Source organism: Triticum urartu, chromosome 6, assembly GCF_003073215.2.
Source record: "Triticum urartu cultivar G1812 chromosome 6, Tu2.1, whole genome shotgun sequence".
NCBI lineage: Eukaryota > Viridiplantae > Streptophyta > Magnoliopsida > Poales > Poaceae > Triticum > Triticum urartu.
Window position 1 is genome coordinate 490,870,500 of NC_053027.1, and position 23,270 is coordinate 490,893,769.

Here is a 23,270-nt window from a genome sequence, read left to right on the forward strand (position 1 = left end):
AAGTTGTTCGGAGTCCCGGATGAGATCCCGGACGTCACAAGGAGTTCCGGAATGGTCCGGAGGTGAAGAATTATATATAGGAAGTGTAGTTTCGGCCATCGGGAAAGATTCGGGGTCACCGGTATTGTACCGGGACCACCGGATGGGTCCCGGGGGTCCACCGGGTGGGGCCACCCATCCTGGAGGACCCCATGGGCTGAAGTGGGAAGGGGAATCAGTCCATAGTGGGCTGGTGCCCCCCCCTTGGGCCCCCCTGCGCCTAGGGTTGGAAACCCTAGGGTGGGGGCGCCTCCACTTGCCTTGGGGGGCACTCCACCCCCCTTGGCCGCCCCCCCCAAGGAGATCCCATCTCCTAGAGCCGGCGCCCCCCCAGGGGGCCTATATAAAGGGGGAGGCAGGGCAGCCGCACCACAAGTCCTGGCGCCTCCCTCTCCCCTGCTACACCTCTCCCTCTCGCAGAAGCTCGGCGAAGCCCTGCTGCGATCACTGCTGCATCCACCACCACGCCGTCGTGCTGCTGGATCTTCATCAACCTCTCTTTCCCCCTTGCTAGATCAAGAAGGAGGAGACGTCATTCGCTCCGTACGTGTGTTGAACGCGGAGGTGTCATCCGTTCGGCACTTGGTCATCGGTGATTTGGATCATGGCGAGTACGACTCCATCATCCCCATTCTCTTGAACGCTTCCGCTCGCGATCTACAAGGGTATGTAGATGCACTATCCCCTCATTGCTAGTTGACTCCATAGATTGATCTTGGTGAAACGTAGGAATTTTTTTTGTTTTCTGCATTGTTCCCCAACACTGGGCATCCAAGAGAGAATTCACATCAGCATACAAACTGTCATAGTTCTCCTATAGTTTCTTCTCCTCCTCCTCTTTCTTTGAAGGCTCTGCCTTCAAGTTACAAACTATAGTTTCTAGCTTAGCAATCTTCATTTCAAGATATTGCTTCTGCTCCTTTTGATTGGTTAACTCCACGCCCCTCTGCTGCTGGGCATCCAAAAGAGCATTCACATCAGCATACAAACTGTCATAGTTCTCCTGTAGTTTCTTCTTCTCTTCTGTCAGGTTGTGAATTGCAAAGGAACTCTCTAGATTGTCATCGGTCCTAGCTGACTTAATCTCCTCATACATATCCCATAGCTTGGCCAATGCCTTCTCCATTGAGTCTGGCCATTCAAAATCAATCCACTGAACTACTCCATAGTTTATGCCTTCCTGTATTATAAACAACAGAAGAATAAATAATTGTCTAAGACCATCAAACCAACAGGTTCAGGTATCTAATATGTGCACTGTTAAAAAGACAAATAAACTAGTCACTAAGCACTGACAGGTTCCATACCATACAACAGACAAATTAGCAATGCCCACTGGTAAACAAGTCATTAAGCACTGACCATAATAAACAATGACTGCCATCCACTAATGAGAACACACTCCAACACAGTGGCTAAAGCAAATTAAACAAATACAAAGCACTTAACCAAGCTTAACAACTTGAAGGCAAAGCACTGACCACAATAAACAACTTGAAGGCAAATTAACAACTTGATAAACAAAGGAGTAAGAACTGACCATAATAAACAATGTGTACAGTCCACTAATGACAAGGCATGTCAGAACAAGCTAAACAAAGACCAAGCTAAAAAAATCTTAACAACTTGATAAACAAAGCATTAAGCAAACAGCTTCCTTTACACAGGATGTGAATCATACCTTCTTAGCACATCCAAGAAACCTCCTGCCCATGTGCATCCCTTCAAATGCTACAAAGCGCTCGGCCGGCTCACCGTGTTCACACAAGACATTCACATCTGCGTCAGTGCCATTGAAATTCGGATCATGCATCGTAGCTGGAAGCTGTGGGAGCAAGCAAAGAGAAGGCTAGGTTCAGATCAAGCTCAGTGACAAAATCCCCAATTTACTAACCCTAACCCTAGCTCTAGATATCTAACCAACTGACCTTGATGATGCCATCGCAGGAGGAGGAGATGTTCAGGACTGAATCCTCACTGGTCTCGTCGCTCCACGACACCATGGCACCGGGGAGTAGCAGAACGGCGGTCGGTGGTGTGGCGGCGCCGGGGAGGAAGAATAGAGTAAGGAGAGGGCGAGGCAGAGGCGAGAGTGTGAGCAGAGAGCTGGATCGATCCAGTTTTTACCCACACGGCGGAGCAGTAGCGGCCGCCACGTCGTTGCCATTGTAGCACCGTCAGACGGCGTGAGCTCGCGGCCGTGACGCCACGTAGACGAAACAGGGCCTCACCTGTCATAATAGAGGTTAAACTGCCTGAACAGATGGTTAGGTGTTTTCTGCAAATGATTAGGCGCGAAATCAGTGTTTTCTGGCACAAAAACGTAGAAGAGTCTTTTCTGCAACCCTAGGCTTCAATGTGGTGGTTTTTTGCAATTCACTCAAAATCTTCATAAGCGTGCATTTTGATTATTAGGAGAACTTGTTAATATAGGTATGTCCTTGTAAATAAAAATTAGGGATTTTCAAATAAATATGTATTTATATACTCCCTCCGTTCCTAAATATAAGTCTTTCTAGAAATTCCACCAAGTGACTACACACGGAGCAAAAATGAGTGAATCTACACTCTAAAATATGTCTACATACATCCGTATATTGTATTCCATTTGAAATGTCTAAAAAGACTTACATTTAGGAACGGAGGGAGTACTTCATAAGGTGCCTTAATTAGTGACTAAAAAAATAAAAAGTGCATGTTGTAGTTAAAAATCTTGATTTAAAATGATGAAATTTAATATTTAGGGGTTGTTTGGTACCATGCCATGGCTTGCCACACCTCAACTTAGGAAAGTTTGACCAAGTTAGGTGTCTGTTTGACTCTAGCCATAACTAAGGCAAAGAAAATTATGAGCAGTGAGCCACATATATCATAGAAACAAAAAGTGTGGCAAGATTCCCTGAGGCAAACCAAAGTGTGGCTAAGAATTTGAGTATCTCAAGTATGGCAAGTGTGGCAAAATAGTATGGCAATGTATGGGATAGTCACAATTAAAACATGCCCTTATTTACTGAGTCGTGCTTGTTGGGGAACGTAGCAGAAATTAAAAAATTTCTACGCATCACCAAGATCAATCTATGGAGTCATCTAGCAACGAGGGAGAGAGGAGTGCATCTACATACCCTTGTAGATCACAAGCGGAAGCGTTCAAGAGAACGGGGTTGATGGAGTCGTACTCATCGTGATCCAAATCACCGAAGATCCTAGCGCCGAACGGACGGCACCTCCGCGTTCAACACATGTACGGAGCGAGGACGTCTCCCGCGCCTTGATCCAACAAGGAGGAGGGAGAGGTTGAGGAAGAGGGCTCCAATAGCAGCACGACGGTGTGGTGGTGGTGAAGTTGCAGTACTCCGGCAGGGCTTCGCCAAGCTCTTACGGAGGAGGAGAGGTGTTGGGGAGGGGAGGGGCTGCGCCTTGGATGTTGTGTGCAGCCCTCCCCTTGCCCCTCTATTTATAGGGGAAGGAGGAAGGGGGCCGGCCCCCTCTAGATGAGATCTAGAGGGGGGCGGCGGCCAAGGGGAGGGGGCTTGCCCCCCAAGCAAGGGGGGCACCCCCTTTAGGGTTTCCCCCCAACCCTAGGCGCATGGGCCCAAGGGGGGGATGCGGCCAGCCCATGTAGGGCTGGTTCCCTTTCCTCTATAGCCCATTAGGCCCTCCGAGAGAGGTGGCCCCTCCCGGTGGACCCCCAGAACCCCTCCGGTGGCCCCGGTACAATACCGATATGCCCCCGAACCTTTCCCGTATGACAACTTCCTACATATAAATCTTCACCTCCGGACCATTCCGGAACTCCTCGTGACGTCCGGGATCTCATCCGGGACTCCGAACAACATTCGGTAATCACATACAAGTCTTCCTAACAACCCTAGCGTCACCGAACCTTAAGTGTGTAGACCCTACGGGTTCGGGAGACATGCAGACATGACCGAGACGACTCTCCAGTCAATAACCAACAGCGGGATCTGGATACCCATGTTGGCTCCCACATGCTCCACGATGATCTCATCGGATGAACCACGATGTTGAGGATTCAATCAATCCGTATACAATTCCCTTTGTCAATCGGTACGTTACTTGCCCGAGACTCGATCGTCGGTATCCCAATACCTTGTTCAGTCTCGTTACCGGCAAGTCACTTTACTCGTACCGTAATGCATGATCCTGTGATCAACCACTTGATCACATTGAGCTCATTATGATGATGCATTACCGAGTGGGCCCAGAGATACCTCTCCGTCATATGGAGTGACAAATCCCAGTCTCGATTCATGCCAACCCAACAGACACTTTCGAAGATACCTGTAATGAACCTTTATAGTCACCCAGTTACGTTGTGACGTTTGGCACACCCAAGGCACTCCTACGGTATCCGGGAGTTGCACAATCTCATGGTCTAAGGAAATGATACTTGACATTCAGAAAAGCTACAACAAACGAACTACACAATCTTTGAGCTATGCTTAGGATTGAGTCTTGTCCATCACATCATTCTCCTAATGATGTGATCCCGTTACCAATGACATCCAATGTCCATAGTCAGGAAACCATGACTATCTTTTGATCAACGAGCTAGTCGACTAGAGGCTCACTAGGGACGTGTTGTGGTCTATGTATTCACACATGTATTACGATTTCCGGATAACACAATTATAGCATGAACAATAGACAATTATCATGAACAAAGAAATATAATAATAACCATTTTATTATTGCCTCTAGGGCATATTTCCAACAGTCTCCCACTTGCACTAGAGTCAATATTCTAGTTACATTGTGATGAATCGAACACCCATGCAGTTCTAGTGTTGATCATGTTTTGCTCTAGGGAGAGGTTTAGTCAATGGATCTGCCACATTCAGGTCCGTATGTACTTTACAAATCTCTATGTCTCCATTTTGAACACTTTCACGAATGGAGTTGAAGCGACGCTTGATATGCCTGGTCTTCCTGTGAAACCTAGGCTCCTTGGCAAGGGCAATAGCTCTAGTGTTGTCACAGAAGAGATTCATCGGGCCCGACGCATTGGGTATGACTCCTAGGTCGGTAATGAACTCCTTCACCCAGACTGCTTCTTGTGCTGCCTCCGAGGCTGCCATGTACTCCGCTTCACATGTAGATCCCGCCACAACGCTTTGCTTGCAACTGCACCAGCTTACTGCCCCACCATTCAAAATATACACGTATCCGGTTTGTGACTTAGAGTCATCCAGATCTGTGTCGAAGCTAGCATCGACGTAACCCTTTACGATGAGCTCTTCGTCACCTCCATAAACGAGAAACATTTCCTTGGTCCTTTTCAGGTACTTCAGGATATTCTTGACCGCTGTCCAGTGTTCCATGCCGGGATTACTTTGGTACCTTCCTACCAAACTTACGGCAAGGTTTACATCAGGTCTGGTACACAGCATAGCATACATGATAGACCCTATGGCCGAGGCATAGGGGACGACACTCATCTTTTCTCTATCTTCTGCCGTGGTCGGGCATTGAGCCGTGCTCAATCTCGTACCTTGCAATACAGGCAAGAACCCCTTCTTTGACTGATCCATTTTGAACTTCTTCAATATCTTGTCAAGGTACGTACTCTGTGAAAGACCAATGAGGCGTCTCGATCTATCTCTATAGATCTTGATGCCTAATATATAAGCAGCTTCTCCAAGGTCCTTCATTGAAAAACACTTGTTCAAGTAGGCCTTTATGCTTTCCAAGAATTCTATATCATTTCCCATCAACAGTATGTCATCCACATACAATATGAGAAATGCTACAGAGCTCCCACTCACTTTCTTGTAAATGCAGGCTTCTCCATAAGTCTGCATAAACCCAAACGCTTTGATCATCTCATCAAAATGAATGTTCCAACTCCGAGATGCTTGCACCAGCCCATAAATCGAGCGTTGGAGCTTGCACACCTTGTCAGCATCTTTAGGATCGACAAAACCTTCCGGCTGCATCATATACAATTCTTCCTTAAGGAAACCATTAAGGAATGCCGTTTTGACGTCCATTTGCCATATCTCATAATCATAGAATGCGGCAATTGCTAACATGATTCGGGCGGACTTTAGCTTCGCTACGGGTGAGAAAGTCTCATCGTAGTCAACCCCTTGAACTTGTCGATAACCCTTAGCGACAAGCCGAGCTTTATAGATGGTCACATTACCATCCGCGTCTGTCTTCTTCTAAAAGATCCATTTATTTTCTATGGCTGGCCGATCATCGGGCAAGTCAGTCATAGTCCATACTTCGTTTTCATACATGGATCCTATCTCGGATTTCATGGCTTCCAGCCATTTGTCCGAATCCGGGCCCGCCATCGCTTCTTCATAGTTCGAAGGTTCACCGTTGTCTAACAACATGATTTCCAAGACAGGGTTGCCGTACCACTATGGTGCGGAACGTGTCCTCGTGGACCTACGAAGTTCAGTAGCAACTTGATCTGAAGTTTCATGATCATCATCATTAACTTCCTCTCTAGTCAGTGCAGGCACTTCAGGAACATTTTCTTGAGCTGCGCCACTTACCGGTTCAAGAGGCAATACTTCATCAAGTTCTACTTTCCTCCCACTTATTTCTTTCGAGAGAAACTCTTTCTCTAGAAAGGACCCATTCTTGGCAACAAAGATCTTGCCTTCGGATCTGAGGTAGAAGGTATACCCAACAGTTTCTTTAGGGTATCCTATGAAGACGCAATTTTCCGATTTGGGTTCGAGCTTTTCAGGTTGAAGTTTCTTGACATAAGCATCGCATCCCCAAACTTTTAGAAACGACAGCTTAGTTTTCTTCCCAAACCATAATTCATACGGTGTCGTCTCAACGGATTTCGACGGAGCCCTATTTAAAGTGAATGTGGCAGTCCCTAAAGCATAGCCCCAAAATGACAGCGGTAAATAGGTAAGAGACATCATAGATAGCACCATATCTAATAGAGTGCGATTACGACGTTCGGACACACCATTACGCTGAGGTGTTCCAGGCGGCGTGAGTTGTGAAACTATTCCACATTTTCTTAAGTGTGTGCCAAATTCGTGACTCAAGTATTCTCCCCCACGATCTGATCGCAAGAACTTGATTTTCCTGTCATGTTGATTCTCAACCTCACTCTGAAATTCCTTGAACTTTTCAAAGGTCTCAGACTTGTGTTTCATTAAGTAGACATACCCATATCTACTCAAGTCATCAGTGAGGGTGAGAACATAACAATAGCCACCGCGAGCCTCAACAGTCATTGGACCGCACACATCAGTATGTATGATTTCCAATAAGTTGGTTGCTCGCTCCATTGTTCCTGAGAACGGAGTCTTGGTCATTTTACCCATGAGGCATGGTTCGCACGTGTCAAATGATTCGTAATCAAGAGACTCTAAAAGTCCATCTGCATGGAGCTTCTTCATGCCGTTTGACACCTATGTGACCAAGGCGGCAGTGCCACAAGTATGTGGGACTATCATTATCAACCTTACATCTTTTGGTATTCACACTATGAATATGTGTAGCATTACGCTCGAGATTCATTAAGAATAAATCATTCACCATCGGAGCATGACCATAAAACATATCTCTCATATAAATAGAACAACCATTATTCTTGGATTTAAATGAGTAGCCATCTCGTATTAAACAAGACCCTGATACAATGTTCATGCTCAAAGCTGGCACTAAATAACAATTGTTGAGGTTTAAAACTAATCCCGTAGGAAAATGTAGAGGTAGCGTGCCGACGGCGATCACATCAACCTTGGAACCATTCCCGACGCGCATCGTCACCTCGTCCTTCGCCAGTCTCCGCTTTTTCCGCAGCTCCTGCTTTGAGTTACAAATGTGAGCAACCGCACCGGTATCAAATACCCAGGAGCTACTACGAGTACTGGTAAGGTACACATCAATTACATGTATATCACATATACCTTTCGTGTTGCCGGCCTTCTTGTCCGCTAAGTATTTGGGGCAGTTCTGCTTCCAGTGACCACTTCCCTTACAATAAAAACACTCAGTCTCGGGCTTGGGTCCATTCTTTGGCTTCTTCCCGGCAGCTTGCTTACCGGGCACGGCAACTCCCTTGTCATCCTTCTTGAAGTTCTTCTTACCCTTGCCTTTCTTGAACTTAGTGGTTTTATTCACCGTCAACACTTGATGTTCCTTTTTGACTTCTACCTCTGCTGATTTCAGCATTGAATATACCTCAGGAATGGTCTTTTCCATCCCCTGCATATTGAAGTTCATCACAAAGCTCTTGTAGCTCGGTGGAAGCGACTGAAGGATTCTGTCAATGACCGCGTCATCCGGGAGATTAACTCCCAGCTGAGTCAAGCGGTTATGCAACCCAGACATTTTGAGTATGTGCTCACTGACAGAACTATTTTCCTCCATCTTACAGCTGAAGAACTTGTCGGAGACTTCATATCTCTCGACCCGGGCATGAGCTTGAAAAACCATTTTCAGCTCTTCGAACATCTCATATGCTCCGTGTCTCTCAAAACGCTTTTGGAGCCCCGGTTCTAAGCTGTAAAGCATGCCGCACTGAACAAGGGAGTAATCATCAGCACGTGACTACCAAGCGTTCATAACGTCTTGGTTCTGTGGGACAGGTGCGTCACCTAGCGGTGCTTCTAGGACATAATCTTTCTTGGCAGCTATGAGGATGATCCTCAGGTTCCGGACCCAGTCCGAGTTGCTGCCATCGTCTTTCAGCTTGGTTTTCTCTAGGAACGCGTTGAAGTTGAGGACAACGTGGGCCATTTGATCTACAAGACATATTGTAAAGATTTTAGACTAAGTTCATGATAATTAAGTTCATCTAATCAAATTATTCAATGAACTCCCACTCAGATAGACATCCCTCCAGTCATCTAAGTGAAACATGATCCGAGTTAACTAGGCCGTGTCCGATCATCACGTGAGACGGACTAGCCAACATCGGTGAACATCTTCATGTTGATCGTATCTCCTATACGACTCATGCTTGACCTTTCGGTCTTCCGTGTTCCGAGGCCATGTCTGTACATGCTAGGCTCGTCAAGTCAACCTAAGTGTATTGCGTGTGTAAATCTGGCTTACACCCGTTGTATTCGAACGTTAGAATCTATCACACCCGATCATCACGTGGTGCTTCGAAACAACGAACCTTCGCAACGGTGCACAGTTAGGGGGAACACTTTCTTGAAATTATTGCGAGGGATCATCTTATTTAAGCTATCGTCATTCTAAGCAAATAAGATTTTAAACATGATAAACATCACATGCAATCAAATAGTGACATGATATGGCCAATATCATTTGCTCCTTTTGATCTCCATCTTCGGGGCTCCATGATCATCGTTGTCACCGGCATGACACCATGATCTCCATCATCATGATCTTCATCATCGTGTCTTCTTGAAGTTGTCTCATCATCTATTACTTCTACTACTATGGCTAACGCTTTAGCAAAAAAGTAAAGTAATTACATGGCGTTTATGTTGACACGCAGGTCATAAATAAATAAAGACAACTCCTATGGCTCCTGCCGGTTGTCATACTCATCGACATGCAAGTCATGATTCCTATTACAAGAACATGATCATCTCATACATCACATATATCATTCATCACATCCTTTGGCCATATCACATCACAAAACACTTGCTGCAAAAACAAGTTAGACGTCCTCTAATTGTTGTTGCAAGTTTTTACGTGGCTGCTATAGGTTTCTAGCAAGAACGTTTCTTACCTACGCCAAAACCACAACGTGAATTGTCAATTTCTATTTACCCTTCATAAGGACCCTGTTCATCGAATCCGATACGACTAAAGTGGGAGAGACAGACACCCGTCAGCCACCTTATGCAACTAGTGCATGTCAGTCGGTGGAAGCAGTCTCACGTAAGTGTACGTGTAAGGTCGGTCCGGGCCGCTTCATCCCACGATGCCGCCGAATCAAGATAAGACTAGTAACGGCAAGCAAATTGACAATATTGACGCCCACAACTGCTTTGTGTTCTACTCGTGCATAGTAACTACGCATAGACCTAGCTCATGATGCCACTGTTGGGGAATGTAGCAGAAATTAAAAAATTTCTACGCATCACCAAGATCAATCTATGGAGTCATCTAGCAACGAGGGAGAGAGGAGTGCATCTACATACCCTTGTAGATCACGAGCGGAAGCGTTCAAGAGAACGGGGTTGATGGAGTCGTACTCGTCGTGATCCAAATCACCGAAGATCCTAGCGCCGAACGGACGGCACCTCCGCGTTCACCACACGTACGGAGCGAGGACGTCTCCCGTGCCTTGATCCAGCAAGGAGGAGGGAGAGGTTGAGGAAGAGGGCTCCAACAGCAGCACGACGGCATGGTGGTGGTGAAGCTGCAGTACTCCGGCAGGGCTTCGCCAAGCTCTTACGGAGGAGGAGAGGTGTTGGGGAGGGGAGGGGCTGCACCTTGGATGTTTTGTGCAGCCCTCCCCTTGCCCCTCTATTTATAGGGGAAGGAGGAAGGGGGCCGGCTCCTCTAGATGAGATCTAGAGGGGGGCGGCGGCCAAGGGGAGGGGGCTTGCCCCCCAAGCAAGGGGGGCGCCCCCTTTAGGGTTCCCCCCCCAACCCTAGGCGCACGGGCCCAAGGGGGGATGCGGCCAGCCCATGTAGGGCTGGTTCCCTTTCCTCTACATCCCATTAGGCCCTCCGAGAGAGGTGGACCCCCGGAACCCCTCCGGTGGCCCCGGTACAATACCGATATGCCCCCGAACCTTTCCGGTGACCGTATGACAACTTCCTACATATAAATCTTCACCTCCGGACCATTCCGGAACTCCTCGTGACGTCCGGGATCTCATCCGGGACTCCGAACAACATTCATTAATCACATACAAGTCTTCCTAACAACCCTAGCGTCACTGAACCTTAAGTGTGTAGACCCTACGGGTTCGGGAGACATGCAGACATGACCGAGACGACTCTCCGGTCAATAACCAACAGCGGGATCTGGATACCCATGTTGGCTCCCACATGCTCCACGATGATCTCATCGGATGAACCACGATGTCGAGAATTCAATCAATCCGTATACAATTCCCTTTGTCAATCGGTACGTTACTTGCCCGAGACTCGATCGTCGGTATCCCAATACCTTGTTCAGTCTCGTTACCGGCAAGTCACTTTACTCATACCGTAATGCATGATCCTGTGATCAACCACTTGATCACATTGAGCTCATTATGATGATGCATTACCGAGTGGGCCCAGAGATACCTCCCCGTCATACGGAGTGACAAATACCAGTCTCGATTCATGCCAACCCAACAGACACTTTCGGAGATACCTGTAATGAACCTTTATAGTCACCTAGTTATGTTGTGACGTTTGGCACACCCAAGACACTCCTACGATATCCGGGAGTTGCACAATCTCATGGTCTAAGGAAATGATACTTGACATTCAGAAAAGCTACAGCAAACGAACTACACGATCTTTGAGCTATGCTTAGGATTGGGTCTTGTCCATCACATCATTCTCCTAATGATGTGATCCCGTTATCAATGACATCCAATGTCCATAGTCAGGAAACCATGACTATCTTTTGATCAACGAGCTAGTCAACTAGAGGCTCACTAGGGACGTGTTGTGGTCTATGTATTCACACATGTATTACGATTTCCGGATAACACAATTATAGCATGAACAATAGACAATTATCATGAACAAAGAAATATAATAATAACCATTTTATTATTGCCTCTAGGGCATATTTCCAACAATGCTTGGGCTGGCTCGGCCCTAAGGCAGCACGGCGGGGCATTGGGTCATGCTTGGGCCTCCCCTTGGCATGGCAGCACGACACATTAAAGTTTTTTTGTTGAGAAACATGACACGGTAAGTAAACTGTGCCAAACTAGCCCCATTTGTCGTGGCCCAAAGCACGATGAATTTTGGTTGGCATGGCATGACCCAAGTCCCAGGTTTACTTTTGATATCCTCCCGGGAAGGAGGGAAGTCGGGTACACATGCGCCATCATATTCACACCACTATTTATATTTATTTAACATAAAAGGGAACTTGAAGGACCGAGAGCCGCATTAGATATAAAAGTCATGGTACTACACGCATAAGGATTAAAAAAGAGAAAAAAATAGCAACATGGTCCCTAAAAAATATGAGAAGAAGCTTAAATCATGGATATATAATGCAATTTGGTCATGACATTAAGCTCCAGTGTAGGATCATACCCACCGTCACCAAGAACAACGCCACTTAGGATGATCAGTTTACCACAAGACCACCACCATCGTCTGGTCGTAGGAAAAATGCAGACGCCTAGATGAAATTATATTGCCTCCTAATAGGCTTTCATGCCACGAGGGAGAGAATGGGACAACATTGTAATCAGACACCGAAGCTCCAACGGGTCGCTTTTCGACCAGAACATTCATCGGCGAGGTCGCTGAGACAAGTAGTCAACCACCAAAGACAGATGCTCTCCAAGAGGAAGAAGGATTCGATGGCCATCGTAGCTCTTCCACGAGCACAAATGAAGATGAGCCCCATGAACGAAATGATATGTTACTTGACGAATATTGGACCTCACCCCACCGCATTTCCCTCTACCTCCACCACGACTGCTTGAAGAGAGCGGAAGAGGCAAGATCGGTGAGTTTATGATGAACATGTCGGCCTTGAGTTCCCCTCATATATGATCCCCACCACTAGAGCACCAGCTGCAAAAAGATCGCAACCGCCATGCATCGGACACAGGCACACAACTCATTTGCATGGTTGCGCCGATGACTCTCCCAACCATCATAGTGTGGAACTCCTCCAAGGTAAACCCTAATCCAATCCTACTATATTCATAAACTTCCCGCGCTCCTCTCTCATGCCTGCTCCTGCCGGCAATACCGTAGGAGAAGGGGGGAGTCGGGCCTTCTGGACGACTCTCAGCGAGAAGGGCGGGAGAGATGAGAGGTCATGTGGCTACATTTATAATATTAATCTAATGTAGACCCCCAAAAAACATGGCATGTTGCGTCCATCCGGTTGATGCTACCGAGCTAGAAAAACAAAAATTAATAATTGTTACTGCAAGTTGCTGGGCAAACCCGAAGAGGTAGCAAGAAACATGCACCAGTATTACTTTTAGGTACATTCAATGCTTTGCTGCCAAGAAAAGAAGCTAAATGAAGTGAAGTCATGGACAGGTATGTTTTTGAATAAAACAAAGCGAGCCAAATAAATAAACCACATAAAAATCCATGGGTTGTCATGCAAACAAATGAGTATTCTATAAAGCACTGTTTTTTTTCGGAAAGGGGTTGGCCCTGGTCCCTGTCATGCACACAGTCCTTTTAGGATGCATTATGTTTAAGTGTTTTTTATTTGAGAAAATACAAAGGCTATGCTTTTTAATGCATCAATAGAAAGAACAGTTTGTACAAATCCTAGTACCGCCACACCCTGCAGATACAACGCGAGACCCTAGAAGCTAGGGGTGCAACAACCATTTTTAGGATGCACTATGGCTAGATTTTTCCTATATGAGACAACGCAAAAGCTCAAAGATTAGATGCATTCATAGAAAGAAAGAGTTTGTAGAGGCTCCCAGACAAGCCACACCCCGCAGATACAACGCGAAGCCCCTATAAGTTGGCACGTCAAATGTCAGAAGCACAACTGATAGACCCTTCGTCCCCGCCAACACCCGGTGTTTGGCCTCCGCTTTGAACGCGTCACGCAAATGTGCTGGGCTAAGACGAGTGTGGTCAAAGATGATCGTGTTAGGCCTTGTACAATGCGAGATATTTAGGGGAGTGCTTAAAAATTTAAGCACTGATGCTCATTTGTAAAGAATGGACGTTTAATTAAGTATTATACAATGCAAGATGCTTAGTAAAATAATCTTTTATTAAGCATCAGTGTTTATCTTTACGGGAAGAATTAAGTGTATGCCCTCTCAAATAAACATCGGCATTAAAAAAATGATTTTTTTTCTTTAAGCACTTCCTTTAAGCACATTGTGTTATACAGGCTAAGGGAGGTGTCTAAGGCCTTGTACAGTGCAAGGTGCCTAGGGAAGGTGCTTGATAAAATAAACCAAAATTTTCTCAAGCATCAATGCTTATCTTTATATGAGGGGTGCCTAATTAAGCATCTACTATCTACAAATAAATATTGGTGCTTAAGAAAAACTGATTTATTTTTCTAAGCACCTTGTATTGTAAAAGCCTAAGCATTTTGCATTGTATAAGGTCGAAGTCTTACTATGCTCACTATGGCTGGATATGGTTGGGCGCTTATCGATGAGGAATTAACGGATCACATATGTGCACACACCTGTGAAGATGCAACGCAATGGTTGTTCTACACGCATGAGACATTTAGCCAAGGACCTTTATTTTCTCAGGAAAAAAGGCAAGGTGCTTAACCTGTATGGTTATGGCTGGCTACAAGACAAAGTTGAGTTATTTTACTTTACTGATTGTCTTAACTATGTAAAAATGTGGAAGTTTTGCTCAACATCCTACAACTACAATCCAGAAGCTAGGGCCGGTTAGGACCCAGACTGCAGAATTTTACAAACTGTAGTCATTTGTAACTGCGAAAATCACTGAAGCTCCTGGCAATGCTTTACTGGATCTCCTCCATCCATAACAGATCCTCTTGGGATTTGCAAGTCCTACAAGCCCTTCAATTATGAGAACCAACTAGAATATGAAAATGGTGTAACATACATATATGTCATCAACAAAGAGCAAAAGGCTATCAGGCGGGGCAAGATCAAGCAAACACGAGAGAACTTAAACATTCCTCGCATTTTCAGTATGTCGGTTTACAGGTTACAACGCTTGCATAGGCATCGATACAAGCATGCCCCAATACCAAATGTATTGTATTCTACCTGAATTTAGGTAGGGTGGGTGTGTATTTCCATGTCACTTCTGTCTTCTCCTATCTACAGCTTTTCGTAAACTTTAGCTATTCACTGGCCATCAACCGAAATAATTTGTGATTTCCTTTACGAGCAAGAAGAGCTGATTTTCTCCTGGCATGTTTTCCAATCTTTCAAACAAGATGCCATCCATTCTAGCTTGGACACCATTTAAGGAGGTGACGTCCTGTAGCACCCCCTTCACAACCCTGTCAACTCCAAGAATTGAACCCCCGATGCCTGACAAGATCTCCGGTAGCGTCGGTGAGGCCTTTGAGATCTCAACTAGCCGGACCTGCATTATTCAGCACACAGTCAGAAAGCGGGTGGTGAACTCTCAATCATGTAGTTCCACTCAAAACCACACTATGAATACTGCAGCTTGCAACAAATGTCTACAAGTGAATTTCCAAAACTAGGAAAGCAGGATCAACTTGGAATCCCAACTGAAACAGATGAATGAACACTGCTGCTTGAAGGGCACCTCCCTTGATTACTTCATCAGAATGTCAAGCATTGAAAAGGCAATAGCTAAAATCCTATAATCAAAGAATTGAATGTAATTCTGTTGCTATTCAATACATTCTAGACTCTAAGTACATGCACAGATAGTATATATTTATGCATGCATGGCAGACGTTTGTTCATTAAATACTCTTGTTTATAAAAGAACCAACCTTCTTATCCTGTGGTATCTTAGCTCTCTGTTTTGCAATAGCAAGCGCTTGTGAGAATCCACCTAGCGAATCAACCAACCCTCTTGAAGCTGCATCTTGGCCGCTCCAAACTCGACCTTGTGCAACAGTCTCCATCTGGTCAATCTGGTGGAGGAAAGAACTCAGCACATGCTCGAAGAAATATGAGCTACTCAGTATCTGAGAACAATTCTTACACTCATTGAGCGTGACATGGCTGCTTTATCTCGAAATGATGCGTAAGCATTTTGCGCCGACTTCTCAAAAATTTCTGCCTCGTCTGGTCTGTGGAAATATATCACATTCTTTAAACACGAAATTGTCCATATGATAGCTGTTATGACTTATGAGCAGGCCTTGTAGTATTGCACATACCAAAATAGACAGTACAAGGAGTCAAAGTCACACACAGACACTATGCCAATAGAGCAATACCAGAATACCTTAACAACAGTGAAGCATGAAGCAGCCAGGTGGCAACTCAGACAGCATATTTAACAAATAAAAACAAGAATTAAAAGAGAAAAGGGGGAAACAAAAAATTTAAATGAAAAAAATCAGAAAATTTGAAGAGTTAAGAAGTATTCTACAAAAAAGGAAATCTGGGGAAATTCACAAATAATTTATAAATTTAATAAAAAACAATAAATACAGCGGATAACAGTCGAAACCGTCATAGTTAGCCTTGATGTTGCTTTCTTTGTATGCATCCGCACTTCTTTTCAAATTTTCCTTCTTTGCGAGTTTTCTCAAATTTTCTAGTTTTTCCACAATATTTTTTTGTCCCCACCCCCTAGACTTTATGGTTGTTCCTATTTTTTCTCTACATTTTTCTTTTTATTTCTTCTTAATTCCGTTTTTGAGAAGTTTATGTGTTGAATATGCTACTGGGCTGCCATGTGTGAGAAAGCCATCGCCATGTCATCCAAATCCATGGATTCAAGAGTTGAGGGGCATGGTTGTCCGGTATCTGAGTCTACCATCTAGGGGGGCTATATCTGAATTAGGCCTAGAGTTGAGGGAAGGAAATTGGTTTCATGCTTCCTTTCTAACAGAGAATGCTTTTAAAAGAAACAGAGAATAGATGGTCCTGGACTTACGGTTATTGGCAAAATCAAATATGTCATAGGCTCTTAAATATCACAGCTATTTACAAACCATAGCAGACCTAATAAACCACATCATAAGAGTCGGCATTTGCTGTTCTATGATTAAAACGAATAATTCGATGATGAAAAAATAAACAAAAAATACTGAGAGGGTACAATCTGCTTGATTTATGATGAAATCACGTGATAAATTAATATTCCACTTGTCTATTAAAGGCAAACACGTTGAACCATTGTAAACTATAGCACCATTCCAAATTTCCAGTGCACGGCTTCCATACTATTCTTAACTTGACTTGACTCCGACGGTATCAGACTATTTTTGTTACAATCTGGTAACGGTCGCTGGATCCTGTGGGCTCTCCTCAAATTTACTTCTATTTTATTTTCCTAATATACTGTAGCAAATGAAGTGCCAATATTACCTTAAAGGGCGTTGATCAGCTGCATTAAGCTCTGCATATCTACCCCTAGATAGAATTTCTTTGTTGAAGTCAATCCTCTCATACAGCTTTTGAAGGATAAATTTTCCTGTTATTCCAATACAGAAATAGTAAGATAAGAAACAAACACTCACCGACAGCCAAATTCACTATCCAAACTGAGATCGAGTAGAATAGTAAGCCCAAAGTTGAGACTGTTGCAAGAGAACATAGAATTCGCACTGTGGAAGACCTGTTACTAATCTTAGCAAGCACAAATAGAAGGTAATAAGGATCACCTGTAATAACTCCAATTGATCCTGTTAGAGTAAGTTTCTCAGCAACAATAACTGGCGCAGCCATTGCCATGTAGTATCCACCACTTGCAGCAACATCAGACATGGAAGCTATCACAGGCTTGGACTCAGCCAGGAGTCGAATTTCCCTCCACATCCTAGTTAAAATAAGAATAATCAATACATAACTGAAACTCTGCTGCTGCTTCTGCTGCCTAAATGAAACCTGAGGCAGAACTCACAGATCAGAAGCAAGAGCATCACCACCAGGGCTGTCTATACGGAGGATAACAGCTTTATACTTTTCTGACTCTGGAAAGGGTAAGAGACTTGTACATTAAAATTAGATGAAATTATTCTGTTAGAGAACGTATAAACTATGACAGAAGTTTGCATTATATGTGTACTTATATAAGCTACACCAACTGCTTCTACAATCTGTGCTCACTGCATTGAAACAGAGAAATCTTATCTCATCTAAAAATATAAATAAATTAGGGAACTGAATCCAGTTTAAAAAATGTTCAGATGTATTTTATATTTTTTTCTACCCGGTACAAACGTATACATCAAATTTGCATCTGAGACACCGATTGATTGCTGAGATAACATTATCATAATTACCTCTAACAGTACGTATCTTCTTGATTAACTGCTCGGCAATAATGCCCGAACTAGAAATACTCAGGCCACTGCGAGTTCGTGTTATGCTTCCAGATGCTCTGATTACTGCAATTAAGTCTCCTCCTCCTCCTATCCCAAGAGTTGATTTTCTTACACGTGAATATTTACTGGCAGTTCAGACCAATGTCAGTTCAGTAAATAAAACAAGGAGTTTATATGTGTTGACCTTTCAGATTAATCAAGCAACATCAAATAATACCAAACAAATGAAGTGTGCAAAAAAACTGAGCAGACGCCTCATAGTATAGGATAGAAAAATTGCAACATTTTAGGATCAGGTGCACACACGCTGACAGTCCACAAAACAAAACTTAACTGGCCCTAGCTGACACAAACTAAGGGATATAATCCGAGTCATCTTTTCAGTTAGGAAAATTATATTTTCTTTTAAAGGAAGCGTTATTATTTAGCTTAGCCCTTAAGTAAATCAGAGGTAAGGATGAACCCTTTACTCCTTTCCCCCTGTAATGTGGTAGCGGTACCACTCCTCTTTCACTGGGCCACAGGAGTTCAGGGCCACGCCTGTTGACCTCGACAACTACCCTATATGCTCCAATCCTTCCATAACATCCCAGCCCATAAAAAATGTTATTAACAATCGTGCACTCTGCTCATATCAACAAAGAGCCAGAGATTGTAGGTTCCACTGGCTATTGTATAGTTTCCGATAACTACTGCTGATCCAGTTTGGCCTGTTCAGCCTAGAGATGGAGATGACCACTATCTATGGTTATTTTCCAAAAAATGTCTATATCAGTGTATATGTGTAGGTTTGAAGCATATATATGTAATTGGTCATGTCTAAATGGAGCGAGGCCAGGGTTAATTTGGTCATTTCTCACTTCACAAACAGCAATAGAGATGGTAATGGCTGAAAATTGACAGTGGTGGCAAAAACATAAAAATTGATGGAAGAGTGCCATTTTGAGAAATAGCTGAAAAGCAATGGCACAGTTAAAGTTCCAGAGTCGACTAGTGCCATTGCTATAAATTTATCAGAAATCCTTAACTTGGCTGGCTTCCAGTTTGCACCCAGTTTTCCAGAACAATGAATATCTAAATTACCTGTAGTCAACCATACGCAGGCTTTTCTTGTCATTCTGTCCTACTCTCTCTTTCAGCATTGTCATTACCTAATGAATAAGACAACGCCGACAAAAACAATAGCAGACAAATAAAAATAAATAAAGTAAATAATTCAGTATTCTAATTCAAATAAACAACACATTATGTAAAATTCCATGTCTAATTTGCCAGTTTGACAAGTCGCATATCCTGAACATTTCCACATTTCAATAAAGAAACTCCAACTAAGCTTGGCTGCCTGAGTTAGCAATTAACATATCCAAGTAGATCAGTATATGTTGTAGGAAGATTTGATGTTTCCTTGTTGTGGACACTTACCTCAACTAGGACCCTAAAGTTCCCTTTCTAACTAAATCGAAGAGTCTTGTATAGATATGACTTGCTTGTGCACTAATAATGGCCAAGGATCTCACTATTTTACACACCGATAATATAAATAGAGAGACATCACTTTACATTCCTAATACAGATTACATATCATGTCTCTGGGACTAAATTTGCGTCTCATGTCTTTAATTTCTTGTTCATGGGTGCTTCTTTGATGCATAACATTTCTACTAGTTGAACCTCTGCCTGCAACACATGTTACTACTCTAGAGCCCCAAAACAAAGAGACTGAAAAGTTTTGCTGTTTACTTAATATCGATGATATGAAATAAAAAGAGGAAATAAGGATCGTTAAAGTTAAAACATCACTTGTATTCCTAATACTAATCACCATGGGTTGGGCAGAAGATGCAGTAACAACTAACTTAACTCAATTTAGTCTTGTGCAATTTACTTGCCAACTCAGTGATCAGCTAAGGAGGGAATCTGTACCTGATCATCATACAATAGATCTGTTATCCAACCTTCTTTCTTAAGTCTCTCGACCTGATAGACTCCTGAGTTGACAAATTCCTCAATCTCTTCTTTTTTCTTCCCTAGAAAAAAAAATCTGTAATGATGATGTTTCAATTAAATATGTGAAAGTGAAACAGATCTATTTAATTACCATGTGTGGAAGACACTGTATCTAGCCAGTTTCCATAGATATTATCAAGCAGTGCACCCAGCATCTCCTTAACTTCATTTGACATGCTCTTCCGCCCAAGTTGGTCTCCGGCACTTTTGTAGCGACCAATTCGTTGAATTTCTGGCTGTACTCCAACTTTCTCAAGCACACCTTGCAAATCGAATTAAAAAGTGCTAGAGTGTTAGCTACCAGAAAAGAACGAAGATGCATTCAGATTGTCTCATTTTGTGGACAAATAACACACTGGGCATGACCAAGCTCACAAAACTTGGTTCACAATGAGAAGCTAAACTAATCAGAAATGCATTGAACGTTATAACAGAATGAAGGATATATGCTGCAAAAATAGCAAATACTTCTGTAGTTCTGTTGCACTATAACAAGTTTAATTTTGAAACAGGTTTGAGGATCAACATAAAATAACGCCTACTTGATCATGGTGCACTTGACCAATAACCAGAGGTATCATGTTATCGCTGTACATGCAGTTACCTCTGAGAAATGTCTGCTGAATGGTTAGACCATACAAAGCAACATAAGCACTTGGCGGTGCATACAGCTCAGCACATGCACTAGCAAGGTAGTATTCTTTCTCCCCTCCGACGGGCATGTAACCGACAACAAATTTACCTACAAAAATATGCAGCACTTGTTATGACAGACATGAACATAAGGTAAGATACTACCAAATTCAGCATAGCTTGTGATTACCAGATTTCTTGAAATCCACAATGTGCCTTCTGATCTCCTCCGCCTTTCCCCATCCACAGCTCAGCGGCTCTATGTGCAGGTAAATCCCTGATATCCGTGGATCATATGCTGCCTTCTCGAAATTCTCGCAGATTTGCGGCAGCGAGAGCCCTGACGAGAAGCGGGTCTTCAACTGATCAGATATCTGCAACCACGGGAACACACGATCAAAATCCAAACCCACACAATACAGTATAAGACTAGCAAATGTTATAACAAAGTCCAAACATGTCTCGATTACAAAATGACCAAATACAGTGGCAGGTGCGCGTGAGTGAACGGAAACACACGCCAATTCACCCACCCACGCAAGCATACGCACACGCACACGGCGTGTGCCAGGATCTGCAACAGCAACAGTAAATTTGCTACCACGATACAAATATCAGGGCGTCCGCTAAGATGATAAGGCTCCCATAATAATGCACGAAATGAGCAAATCGTACTACTAAGAAGGGTAGCAACATCAGCAAGAGCGCGGTGGCGAAGAGTAGCGCACCTCGCCCCGAAGCGTCATGGTGAGGACGCTGCCCTTGCGGACGCGCTTCCACGGCGGGGCGACGAGCATCTTGAGCTTGACCGCGAGCTGGGTGCCCCAGCCGAGCTCCTCCACCACGAACGCCGGCGCCGCGGGCAGCGGCTCCTGCGCCTCGCCCGCGGCCAGAGGCGCCTCCTCCTGCTTGGTGGCCCCCGAAGACGACTCGACGGCGCGGAGGGGCGACGGGAGGTGGCGGCGGGCGAGGCGGGGGAAGGACGCGGAGCGGGAGGAGGTGATGGCGGTGGCGGCGGCGGAGAGGCTGGACCGGTGGTACGGCGCCGAGCGGAGCACGAGCAGCCTCGCCATTGCTCAGGAGGCTTCCTGAAGCTTCGGGGAGGGAGGAAGGAAGGGCGGGGTGGGCTGGGGGAGAGCCGCGCCCCTCGTCGCGGCGTCGGGGATGATGGGTGGAGTGGTGGGAGGGAATGGAAGCGGGCGGGGGGACGGTGGGGGGAGAAGGCGCTGGGGGTCAAGTGTGGTGGACCGGGTCCAGGAGGGATCGTGGGGTCGGGAGCGGAGCGGAGGAGGTGGCCGGCTCGGGGCGATAGGTGTGGGGCGGCTCACTTGGCGCCACGTTGGGCGCGTGAGACGCAGAGTACGGGCACTTTTCTCAACTCTCTGCTGGAATATCTCGACGAAGGCTCAGTTGAAATTTCATCAGTTTTTTCTCTTCAGTTCCTTCTTTGTACCCCTTAAGAAAAAAAGTTCCCTTTTTTGTGTTTCTCTACTCCTATAAAAAATGAGTTGGTGATGATGGTGCCTGCCTTCGTGGTATCTGCACCATCTGATTTGAATCGTAGCGTCTCACTTGTATAATTTGCAAAAACACCCCACGTGTAGTATGGAATTGCAGAGAATATATCCAGAATACAACAACGCACAATGTGATCTTCTTGTTTCTACCTCTCTCTCGAAAGAAGTAGAAGCTTTGAGTACCCTCCCAAATTCTTGCCGCCGGACCCTCCCCTCTGTTCCCTGGTGAATGCGGGATTTGAGTTGGGGCAAGGGTCCCTGTGCTTGTATCTTTGTGGTTGTAATCAGGGTCTTGATCCATTGGATTTGGCTTCAAGATTGCTCGGTATCTCCTTCTAGATCTGAACGTGCAGGCCGTCGGAGATGGAGATGGTAGTGGCGGTTGCTGCCGTATTCGAGTCTGCTCAAGTAAGTTAGCCTGTTTTCTATGTTGGCGTTGATCCCCTTTTGTGTGTTGGCCCTGGTTCTCAACCTCCAACGTGCCTTTTGTCTATGTTGCACATGGAGGATTGAAGGCTACCCGCGGCAAGACCGCCGTGAGTAGGCCTAGGAGTTGTAGGTGCAAAGAATATTTGCCAGTGGTGAGCTACTAGTTTCCGGTGGCTCGAGCACTAAACTGACAATAGAAGATGGGCAAGATATTTTGAAGTTTGCTTCTTGTTCGATTAGGTGCATATTTCGCGAGATTATCTCATTCCAACATGTCTCTAATTTTGATTTTTCGTGCATATTTCATGATATAAGTGCAACTTCGCAGAGGGGTCACTCACGAGCAAGGTGAGGCCATTAAGTATATTACTGTGTTAGTTTGCATCAAAGAAATCAGACTAATTTCTATTGTCTCTACAGAGAAATTAGTCATGGAGCTATCTTCAGGAAAGACTACCGATCTAGAACTAGCTTTATTTTCATGGACAATTTTTGTTGCTCTGACTGAACAGAATATCTCTGTAATTTAGCCAAACATTATATCACCATGCCATTAC

General features: G+C 44.5%; 1 protein-coding gene across 1 annotated transcript; it reads right to left on the reverse strand.

Moving 5' to 3' along the window:
• Positions 1-14,788: 14,788 nt before the first annotated feature.
• On the reverse strand, positions 14,789-21,970 carry LOC125514492 (serine protease SPPA, chloroplastic-like). The gene is made up of 13 exons (XM_048679832.1): positions 21,496-21,970; positions 20,958-21,141; positions 20,739-20,876; positions 20,226-20,396; positions 20,051-20,154; positions 19,211-19,278; positions 18,086-18,252; positions 17,704-17,773; positions 17,465-17,619; positions 17,169-17,274; positions 15,832-15,919; positions 15,617-15,760; positions 14,789-15,234 (listed from the first exon to the last, which is right to left on the reverse strand). The coding sequence occupies exons 1-13, from the start codon at positions 21,838-21,840 to the stop codon at positions 15,001-15,003; spliced, it is 1,974 nt and encodes a 657-aa protein (XP_048535789.1). The 5' UTR covers positions 21,841-21,970; the 3' UTR covers positions 14,789-15,000.
• Between the last annotated feature and the right edge of the window lie 1,300 nt (positions 21,971-23,270).

What these genes read in the sequence shown, in the direction of transcription:
- LOC125514492 (XM_048679832.1), bottom strand. Translation starts at nt 21,840, where the DNA reads ATGGCGAGGCTGCTCGTGCTCCGCTCGGCGCCGTACCACCGGTCCAGC. An exon ending in CTGCGTATGGTTGACTACAG is followed by an intron (nt 18,253 to 19,210) that starts GTAATTTAGATA and finishes CTGAACTGCCAG; the next exon opens with TAAATATTCACGTGTAAGAA. An exon ending in ATCAATTGGAGTTATTACAG is followed by an intron (nt 17,275 to 17,464) that starts GTGATCCTTATT and finishes TTGGAATAACAG; the next exon opens with GAAAATTTATCCTTCAAAAG.